We start from the raw sequence: 11,187 nt of genomic DNA, 5'->3' as shown, positions 1-11,187 counted from the left end.
GGTTGGACCAGAGTCATATTATGTGAATGCTTTCAGGAAAATGCAAGCAGTCACATTTCCTCTAAGCCATCTATCCCTTGTATGCCTAGAAATTTAATGGGAGAAAATACAGTCTATCGGCTCTGGTTTTGCTACTGATAGTTATGCGACTTTGGACAAGTTATTCAACTTCTCTAACCTCATTTATATAACAGGTTCTCCCTTTCTCATGGTGGTGTAAGGACTAAATTATTTAGAGTATTTTAAATGCTTAGCACAGTGCTTCAATAAAAAATTAATTACGATACAATTCTCAAGTCATCAAAATTTTATTCCTTAAATAACAAAAAATTACCTGGCTATTTTTGATGAGTGCTTCAGCTGGATCACTAGTGCTTATGGTCTTCAAAGAAAAAGGTTTTTCTTGTTTTGGACGGACTTTAGAGGTATTCACTGGAAGCTCTTCTCTAATCTCTTTTTCCAATTCTCCTGTGTCCTAGAGAGAAAAGTAGTCTATTAGATGATATAAATCACTCACTTTTACTATGTAAAATCTATTTGGTTTGCTGTACTAATGTCTAGAAGATATTCCAAGAGAACAGTTTTACTTCAGAAACTATCTAAATAGCATGAAAGAGCATATGAAACTCATCCTCAAAGATTCATGAAACGTAGGTGCCTCTGAAACATATACTCATCACCCCTCTTTGCGCGGGGGTTTAAATCAGCTGGGAATTAAAGAACGATGCACTCACATCCCCAAATGGGAACCATTCTGATTTACCAAACCAACTCAAACAGAACAAACTAAACTCATATTTTTTCCTTTAAAAAAAAGTAGAGTGAATTAGTTGATACTCAAACTAAGACTTTAGAAATAGCATTTCTCTTAATGACTTCCTCAAGGAATGAAATACTTATACATAAGTACATTTTCTAGACAAATTAAGCTTATACAGTAGACAGGACAGAGACAGGAATTTCAATTGTGGCCATCCCACAGTCTAGCTGTATAATCTCAAAGACAAATCATTTAGTTTCCCTAAACCTTAGTTTCCTCAATGGTAAAATAAAATTTGCCTAGATAATTTCTAACGTTCTGTTCAAATGTTAACATGTCCATTCTTAGGCCTTCAGATTTTTAAAAAGTTCCAGCAAAATAATTCTAAAGCACATTATATGCTTAGGTATATGAAATAAGTATGAACGAGAATACATTAAATAGGACCATCGTTGTGAATTGTATTGTTCTTTACCAAACACATACATATATATGACTGTTCTTTTTAACAACTGGCTAAGATGATCCTGAAAGTTTCCTTCCAACATTGATATTTGATAAAACTTGTTCAGGATGGTAGTGGGGTTAGAGAGTATTTAAAAATTCGTTATGAATTTAAGTTGAGCAAGTATTTTGGAAGTATGTATGTAGGATTTGCAATCTGTAGAAAGTTAATGAGAAGACCTCAGTTAGTTTCATCCTAAGGTGAACTCTAACAGTAAAGAATCCTGCTAACCACATACCAACAAGTAAAAAGAACTCTATTGAAAAAAAGAATAAATTCCAAAATATCCTCTTTTATGGATAGGATACTATGTGCTATGTACTTTACACAGAACTTCATGGACATCTCATTTAATTCTCAAAGCAACCTATGCAGTTAAGTAACTTGTAGGCCATAATTTAAGTCACAGAAGTCTAGGAAAAGTTTGGCTAAATGGATTTCAGATAGTATTATTAACAGAGGATAGCTGTCAATAACATTTCCCATCAGCTAGCTCAGCTAACAAGAAAAGCACATCTATTACGTAGTTTTAGTCTTAGTCTTTTCACCCACTGATCTTAGTCACATTAACCTTAATGCTCACCAATTACTACTACTGAGAAAAAAACTTATATTGATAAATGGATTGGTATCATTTATGAAGGGTTTTGCTTCCCACAACAAAAAAGAACACATTGTCTTAAAAAGTCATGCAGAAACTTCTACAAATAGAACAATAAATAGGAAAATTACTATGTAGGCTATCCTCTAGAAATACTGGCAATCTCCTATATCTAAAAGAATGAAAACAATGAGCCACATGGTTGTAAGTAAGGAATAAGATTTTCATAAGTTGTAAAATAATGGTGATATAGTGCTTTCAAAAATAAATCCATGATTATTTCTAGTAATCTAGTATGTATGAAATTAAAATATCTTTTTTCTCATCTACACTGTAATCTAAAAATTTCTCCCCAGGTAAGAAATACTAAAGAAAAGGAAAATGTAGGTATGATAGAAAGTTTCTGTTAGAAGAAAAAAACAGGAAAAGATACTAAGTGGAACAGCCAGCCAACACAGTCAAGTGAAAGACCCCATTTATTATACACATGGCTTTTCTCTAATTGTGCTAAAATTCTAAATTCCGGTTATTCCAAAGAAATTTCTCTAAGTGTGACATACTGTACCTCCGTTTCCATTTCACTATAATATAAACCAAAATCCACCAGACTAATTTAGAATTTTATTTACTTACTTTTGGATTCATACCTTTGATATGATTTTTATAGAGCAATAAACATTTTATTACAGTATAATGTATAAAGTCTTTTAAAACATTCTGTAAGTTTCCAAATGCTTTTCAGGTAAATTTGATATCTCATTTTGTCTTTTATCTCTACATATTCTCAGTGTCTGCATATCACTCTTTTCACATTCAGCAGTAGTGCTCAGTGAACAATGTTTGCTGTTTTGATTTTCTACCTGTGCAGGAGAGTTATCGTCACCTTGCTTCTTCTTTTTCTTTTTTTTCTTTTTAGATTTCCCGGTTGGAAGAGCTCCCTCTCCCTTTTCTTTATCATCATCTGAAACCTGATGTTAAAAGCAAAAGTATTAAAGTGAACCAGCTGGTTTTCATTATTCAGAAAATTATTATGGAATAATTTCATACATTAGGTTCAGTCTTTATCTCTCAAATTCTAAATAAGACAGCAATAAGTAAGAAAACTGATCTAAAATTACATAATTAAAAAATAAAGTACAGGGAATTTCATTCTCCTGTTGTCTAAAGATAGAACACTTCTTACAACTTTCATCACTCAAGTAGAGAGCTGTGCAAACCTTGCTTTTAAAAACTCATTGGAAAGGTAATTCTGTTTTATTTCAGAGTTTAAATGTACAAGTATTTGCATTAAAATTGAATTTGACAAGCTACAGAGTGGGAGAAAATATTTGTAAGTCATATATCCAACAAAGGACTTGTGTCTAGACTATATAAAGATCACTCAAAATCCAACAGTAAAAAAAAAAAAAACAATCCAATTAGAAAATGTGCAAAGATACGAACAGACATGTCATGACAGAGGATAGACTGACGGTAAAGAATCACATGGAAATATGTTCACCATCATTAGCCATGAGGAAAAGCAAATTAAAACCACAACGAATCTATCAGAATGGCTAAAATAAAAAATAGTGACAACAGCAAATGCTGACAAGGATGCAGAGAAATCAGATCACTCACACACTGCCAGCAGGAACGTACAGTGATACGGCCACTCTGGAAAATAGTTTGGAGTTTCTTAAAATATTAAATATGCAACTACCATACAACCCAGGGATTGTACTCCTGGGCATTTATGCCAGAGAAATGAAAACTTATGTTCACACAAAAAGCTGTACACAAATATTCATAACAGCCCCAAACAGGAAACAACCAAGATGTACTTCAACCAGAGAATGGTTAAATAAACTGAGGTATATCCAGACCATAGACTAACTCAGAAGAGTAAAAAAGAACCAATTAATGATACACAACAACAAACTGGATGAATTTCTAGAGAACTATGCTGAGTGAAAAAAAAACAGTACTAAAAGACTACATACTATATAATTCTATTCATATACCATTCTTGAAATGACAAAATTAGAGAGATGAAGAACAGATTACAGGTTGCCAGGAACTATAAAGGAGGTGGGGATGGGAGGGAAGAAAGTGTGGCAATAAAAAAGGAGAACATAGGCCAGTCCTTGTGGCCTAGTGGTTAAGTTCAGTGTGCTCTGCTTTGGTGGCCCAGGTTTGCTTCCTGGGTGTGGACCTACACCACTCTGCTAGTGGCCATGCTGTGCTGGTGGCCCACACACTAAAAAAGAAAAATAGAGGAAGACTGGCAAAGATGTTAGCTCAGGGTGAATCTTCTTCAGCAAAAATTAAATAAATAAATAAATAAGGGCAACATGAGGGATCCTTGCAGTGAAGAAAATGTTTTGTACCTACTGCATCAATGTCAATATCCTAGTTGTGATATTGTATTATAGTTCTTCAAAATGTTACCATGAGGAGGGGCTGGCCCCATGGCTGAGTGGTTAAGTTCGTGCACTCTGCTTTGGCAGCCCAGAGTTTTGCCAGGTCGGATCCTGGGAATGGACATGGCACCACTCATCAGGCCATGCCCAGGCAGCGTCCCACATAGCACAACCAGAGGCACTTACAATCAGAATTTACAACTATGTACTGGGGGGCTTTGGGGGGGGGGAGGAGGAGGGAGGAGGAGGAGGGAGGAGGAGGAGGAGGAGGAGAAGGAGGAGGAGGAGGAGAAGGAGGAGGAGAAGGAGGAGAAGGAGGAGGAGAAGGAGGAGGAGGAGGAGGAGAAAGAGGAGGAGAAGGAGGAGGAGAAGGAGGAGGAGAAGAAGAAGAAGAAGAAAGATTGACAACAGATGTCAACTCAGGTGCAAATCTTTTAAAAAAAAAAAGTTACCATTGGGGGACACTGGGTAAAGGGTACAGACAGGGGAATCTCAGTATTATTTCTTACAAGTGTGTGTGACTGTAGAACTATCTCAAAATAAAAGCCTTAATTAAAAAAATTGAATTTCAGCAGGAATGTCACTGAAAGTAACATTCCGTATGACAAAAATAGCAAACTAACACTGTTAAATTAGTATACACGATGCTATCTTATCACATATACCATATGGTTGAATTTTCTATGGAAAAGTGCTTTTTGTTCATTCTGCACAGGTGACAGCCGAGAATCCTAGGCTATCCTTATAGGAAGAGCTGATTTTGGAGAACTGCTCTTTCTCTGCTCAGCACCATAGTCATTAGGATGATTTTGGAAGTTTCATGAACCACCAAACAGTTTACAGAAATTACTAGCAGAGAGAAAAACAAAATAAAAAAAAATCTTGCACAAACTTAGCTAAGAGATTTTCAGTCCAAGTTGGCTCCCAGTTGTGAAGAAACTTCCGTAGAAGTTTTCACCATAAGCTCATAATGATTAAAGTACCACGTGAAAAGATGTATCCTACGAAGGATATTCAGGTCACAAGGACTTTGGTCTGCTTCTCAGCCAATTATAATCCAACCATAAGATAAATGTAGTTCCTTGTGGCAAAATACTGTTTTTGTTCATAGGGAAAAGACTGTAATCAGCTCCATACCATCTTTTAACTCACATAAAAGAACTGACATTTTGACAAATTTATTTTAGATTTTTTAAAGTAAGATATTACTAAAAATTTAAAATTCCTTTATATTCCTTCCCAATCTCATTCCCACACTACCTCCCTAGGGGTAACCGTTATCATGAACTTCTTTTGTGTCCATCTAATCAAGTTTTCTATAAATTTATGAGTATCTACACATACAAAATTTACATAAATGGTATCACAGTGTATCTTTCTGTAACTTGCTCTTCATCATTCAGTATATTTTTAGATTCTAATCATATTGATATTAATGTAGCTTTATTTCATTGATTTTTAACATCTTCCTAATATGCCACTGTACAAACACATCACATTTTATTTCTCCATTTCCCAACTGATGGGCATTTAGATAGCATCTCATTTTTGCTTAGAAATGTAAAAGATGATCTCTGAATATACTCAGAAAAAGAACTGCTATGATATGTAATAGTCTTTACTCCATTCAGTGGTTTTACTGTTTAATTCTGATGATCAGGCACAGGGAAGTTCTAGGTGAAGAAATAGACTTTGGTTGTAGATTCACTAAACATTCAACAAATATCAGAATGATTACTTGTTAAGGTATTATACCAGGAAGCTTTTTTTTTTTAAGTAGACTTTATATTTTAGGTTCAGCAGATTTAGGTTCATAGCAAAATTGAGCAGAAGGTATAGAGATCTCCATATCCTGCTTGCCCCCACACATGCACAGCCTCCGCCATTATCAACATTACCACCAGAGTGTGCATTTGTTACAAGTGATGACACGTCACTGTCAGTCAAAGTCCATAGTTTACCTTAGGGTTCACTCTTGGTGTTGTATATTTTGTGGGTTTGAACAAACATATAATGATATGTATCCACCCTTACAGCATCATACAGAGTACTTTCGCTGTTCTAAACACCCTCCATGCTCTGCCCAATCATCCCTCTCTCCCCACAAATCCTGGAAACTCTAGGAAGCTTTTGTAGGTCCAATCTAAAACCCACTTTTCCCCCTCAGCTTTCTTATTACCTGTTAATTGTCCCTCTCTACATTTATTTACACCCTTAGTAATGAATCCCATTAGTACCCCTCCTTTTCTCTGGTCTCTAAAGATGAGAGGCACTACATGCTATTAAAGGCCAACACACGGTCCACTTGTGCCTAAAGTTCCCCTATCCCAACTCCCAAGATCATACTCTATTAGGCACATCTCTTCCATTTATGTATAACTTTTACTTTATTCTAGATGCTTTTCCTTTTTGTCTACAGATACTTTAAAGCAGGGGTTGGCAAACTACAAATCTGGTCAAATGCCAGTTTTTGTAAATAAAGTTCATTTCCACCTTGGCTATGGCCACTTTTGCACCTCTGTACGGCCCTTTAGTAGAAAGCCCACCAACCCACACACTAAAATCTCTCCTATCATTAAAATACAAACAACCTCCAACAAAACCCTTCCTGATATCACAACTTCGCTGTTATCACGCTACCTCTCCTCCATTCCTATCCAAAGTTATTTTTTTTTAAAATCTTATACTTGTTATTACTAGTTTTTAGCCTTCGTTTACTCCACTTATTGCAGTATGGCTACTATTCCAAGATTTCTAATGAAACTGCTCTCAATTACCAGAGAGCAAACATCTCGCCTCTGTGACCCAGAACTCTCCTCCTGTAGTCTCTTTCATGGGCTTCTGATTCTCCTTAAAAGTTGAGAGTTCCCCAGACTTCTATGTTTGCTCCACTGATCTTTTCAACTTTAAATTTTTCCTAGGTATTTCACCCACCCTCAAAGCTTTAACAAGCATATACTAATAACCTCCAAACACAAATCTTTTCCTTAAACTTAAACCTGTTACAACCAACTTCTCTTAGGTATATCTACAAAACACCCCACATTTAACACATCCCAAACTGAACCAAACATCTTTCACCCAACTAACTAGTTTTTGCTACTATATTCTCCAGTTGGGAGCACCACTTCCACTCTCCCAGTTATCCAAGCTACAATCCTGGAAGTCATTTTGATAACTCTCCATTTAATTCTAATCACATGTTCTGTTGATTTTACTTCAATTAATTTTTCAACTCTGTCCCCTACTCCGCATTAACTATCCTTACCACTAACGTCATGGACTACTAAACCACCATTAAGTTGGTCTTCCTGCCTTCATTCACATAGGCCTCCACTCCTTTTTCTATATGGGCTGCCACAGTAGCCGAAAAACCACTTTAACTTAAAATTCTTCCCTTATTTATAGGATAAAATCCAAGGTTTTAAGCATGACATTCAAGGACTTCTAGAATCTGGTCCCTGCCTCCCACTCCAGTCTCATTTCTGACCACTCTGATTCACTCTGCTTTTACTTCCAGGATGCCTTTGCTAAAACTCCCAAGTGCTTCCACAATACCCAACACATACTGCAACATTACTCTTACTTGTTGATATGCCTGTCTCCTTCCTCTCCTCCTTAACTAGACTGCAAGCTCCTTGAAGGCAATAACTGTATCTTATTTACCTTTGTTTCTCCACTAGCACAATACCTGACCCATGGTAGATGCTCAATTAATGGTTATTGAATATTGATGGTCCTATTATTTTCAGAGCCTCTTGGACTTTTCACCCTTATTCCTATAACCAACTGGTAGCAAAGTTTGATCAGTAGCTTTATGTCTCTTATAAATACCACTTCCATTTCTTTTTCAAAGCTATCAACTTAGTTCATTACCTTCTACTCTGTTCATGTACTGGCCTCTTCAATGTTTACTCCAAACAGTAAAACAGCCTCCCAAACTGGTTTTCTTGTCTTTCTGCTATAATCCAGCCTAATCCTATTGATGATTAAGTTATTCCTAGTTTAAAAGCTGTCAACCAGTTCTCATTACTTATAGAAATCCATAAAAATGTAGCAAAGTATATATTATTTCTTTCATTTACTAAATGCCAAGCATGTTGCTAGAGCTGTAAAGATAAAAACTTCGTGGCCCCTTTCTTTAAGGAATACAGCCTAGATGGGGAAGACAGATATTTAAACAATTGATCCTATCACCAACTGATTCCACACATGTGTAGTATTTAGCTCTCCACCAAAAGTGTTACCTATTTTCTGCCTTGGTGCCCTTTCTGTTGCTCTGAACCCTTCCTTAAGCTTTCTTTGGGAATTAATCTACTCTTCTCTAAACACACTAAGAGCTAGTAGGCTATTGTAATAATTCTGATAAGAGGACAGAAACTGTGTTGTTTTCTTGTCAGTGTATAAACAGTGCTTTCTACATAGCAGAATCCTCAATAATTTGTGAAAAGAATAAACAGAGATATAGAGAAGGTATACGATGATTGAAGGGAATATGATCAGAATGCCTCTCTGAAGCAATTCCACCATTGGAAAAATTTGTAACACAGAATGTAACCCTTAATAATTCTAACATAGTTCGGTGCACAGAAACATAAACATCCCCGCCAATCCCTTGACTCACTTTTTGATCATCAGGAATTGGTTCCTGGGACTTCAGAAGTGAAGCTCTTTCTTCATCTACCCAATTCCCCCACTCTTCTGCTGGCGCGTTCCAATCAGAGCTGGGATCAGCAGAAGACAGACCATCTAAAATTTAACAGTGTGAATTAGGTATCCATTTCTGCCAAAAAACTAAAATGCAAAAACTACAATTCCTTATCTTGAACTAAGCTGTAATTTTTAACTATTGTTCTTCTTTCTCCCAAGCACATTTTAAACTGGAAAAAAACCCCATAACATGATGGTAAAAACCTTTACCCAACTTCTGCAGGGCACATCATATCGCTAATTAAGTGGAATTTCTAAAAAACTCCAGAAAACATATGAATTAACCATATAATCCACTCTCCCTACTTACTTTATCAGCAGTCTCCTGAATTTGCTCTTTTCCCTGTTTATGTCTAACTTGGTCTAGGATATGGTCATTTTTTTGCCCCGATTATTACAACATTTTTGTAATTGATTTATTTCCTAGGGTACACATTAGTCCATCTTGTAACAGTAGTGCCAAAATTATGCTTCCCACCTGTCATTTTATCTATACCTCCTCCTCTTCTTATAAGCTTTTCAAGATCAGGTTCTTCTTCAAATTCACCAAGTCATGACAGAATATTTAATCTTTTCTTTTTCTCTTGCTCTTTCAATACTTAACCTGTACATTCTTACATTTTTCAGATTATTCAATGCTACATTTTTGCTGAGGAAGATTCACCTGGAGCTAACATCTTTGCCAATCTTCCTCTATTTTGTATGTGGGTCACTACCAAAACATGGCCACCGACGAATGGTGTAGGTCTGTGACAGGAACTGAACCTGGGCCACTGAAGCAGAGCACGCCAAATGAACTTAACCACTAGGCCACAGGGCTGGCCCCAACAATGCTACTTTCATCAGGCCAAAATATATGAGTCACTTTTAGGGCTTCTACCGTCCTATTTTCAAGAACATATATATATATATATATTTTTTTTTTTTGGTGAGGAAGATTGGCCCTGAGTTAACATCTGTGCCAATCTTCCTCCATTCTGTATGTGGGATGCTGCCACAGCATGGCCTGATGAGAGGTGCGCAGGTCCATGCCCGGGATCCGAACCTGCAAATCCCGGGCTGCTGAAGTGGAGTGGGCAAACACAACCACTACGCCAGCCCCAAGAATAAATTTTTATTCTAGACTTCCAAATTCCTTTCTTTCACTCTAGGAGGAAGTGAATTTTACCTCCCTTGGGAAGCTATCACTGGCTTATTCTAAAAGGGAAAAATATTCTTTGGCTTTACCCTAGTTAAATAAGTAGCCCTAAGTTAACCCTTCCTTCGTCTCCCTGGACATCATACACTCTTCCATATATACTCCTGTAATGACTACTGTCACGCTTTGCTTAACGACGGGCATACCTTCTGAAAAATGTGTCGTTAGGTAATTTCATCATTGTGCAAACATCATAGAGTGTACTTACAAAAACAAACGTAGATGGTACAACCTACTACACACCTAGGCTATATGGTACTAATCTTAGAGGACCACCACTGTATAAGCAGTCCGTTACTGATGGAAATGTCATTATGCAGTGCATGACTACACTCACAGCCAGGTTTCATTCACACTGATTTAAGACGGCAGAGGTTAGGCTTTATTTCCAAAAGGTTAACAAGTCATTCTAACACTGCTTTATCAAAAAATCCTACCTTTCCCACTAATGCCAAATACTACTTTTACCAAATACTAAATTCTTTCATATACATTTCAGTCTGTTTGTGGAATTTCTATTCTATTACACTGATCTATTCCTGAGATAGTGCTATACATAATGTAACTAATACGTTTTAGTACCTAGAATGACAAATCTCCCTGCATTACTCTTATTTGCTTTGCTATTCTTCTTTTTCCATGCAAACTCTTTTACTTTTGTTTAAAGGGGAGCTATTATGATACATCCTTATGAAGGCTTTGAAATGTATGTTTTAGAAGAATATATAATGATCCAGGAAAATGGTTAAAAAAATCATAGATAAAACTGGCTATAGAGTATGATCCCAAATTTATATGAGGAAGAGATACAAGAAAATAATACATTAATAGATATATCTTAACAGTGGAATTATAGGAATTTCATCTTATTAAGCACTTACGATGTACTAGAACTTGAGCTAGGCAGGTACGAGAGATAAAAAAATGAGGATGATATAATCTCTCCCCATGTGGAGCTCACAGTCTGTCAATTCAGGGATGGAGACAGGTAAGCACAACAGACAATTAAGT

The 11,187-nt window shown here is 36.4% G+C and overlaps 1 protein-coding gene across 6 annotated transcripts in view; it reads right to left on the bottom strand.

Annotated features, from left to right (window-relative positions):
* Positions 1-11,187, bottom strand: part of MTDH (metadherin) — a 56,188-nt gene that overhangs the window by 4,551 nt on the left and 40,450 nt on the right. For all 6 annotated transcript variants that reach the window (XM_023648743.2, XM_023648741.2, XM_023648744.2 and 3 more), the window contains 3 exons: positions 8,893-9,017; positions 2,727-2,834; positions 335-475 (listed from right to left, as the gene is read on the bottom strand). In XM_023648743.2, coding sequence (XP_023504511.1) covers positions 335-475; positions 2,727-2,834; positions 8,893-9,017 — 374 coding nt within the window. The remainder of the gene's footprint in view (positions 1-334; positions 476-2,726; positions 2,835-8,892; positions 9,018-11,187) is intronic.

Source organism: Equus caballus, chromosome 9 (assembly GCF_041296265.1).
Source record: "Equus caballus isolate H_3958 breed thoroughbred chromosome 9, TB-T2T, whole genome shotgun sequence".
NCBI classification, from domain to species: domain Eukaryota; kingdom Metazoa; phylum Chordata; class Mammalia; order Perissodactyla; family Equidae; genus Equus; species Equus caballus.
Note: the sequence above shows the minus strand (reverse complement) of the source record. Positions and strands in the feature narration are given on the sequence as shown.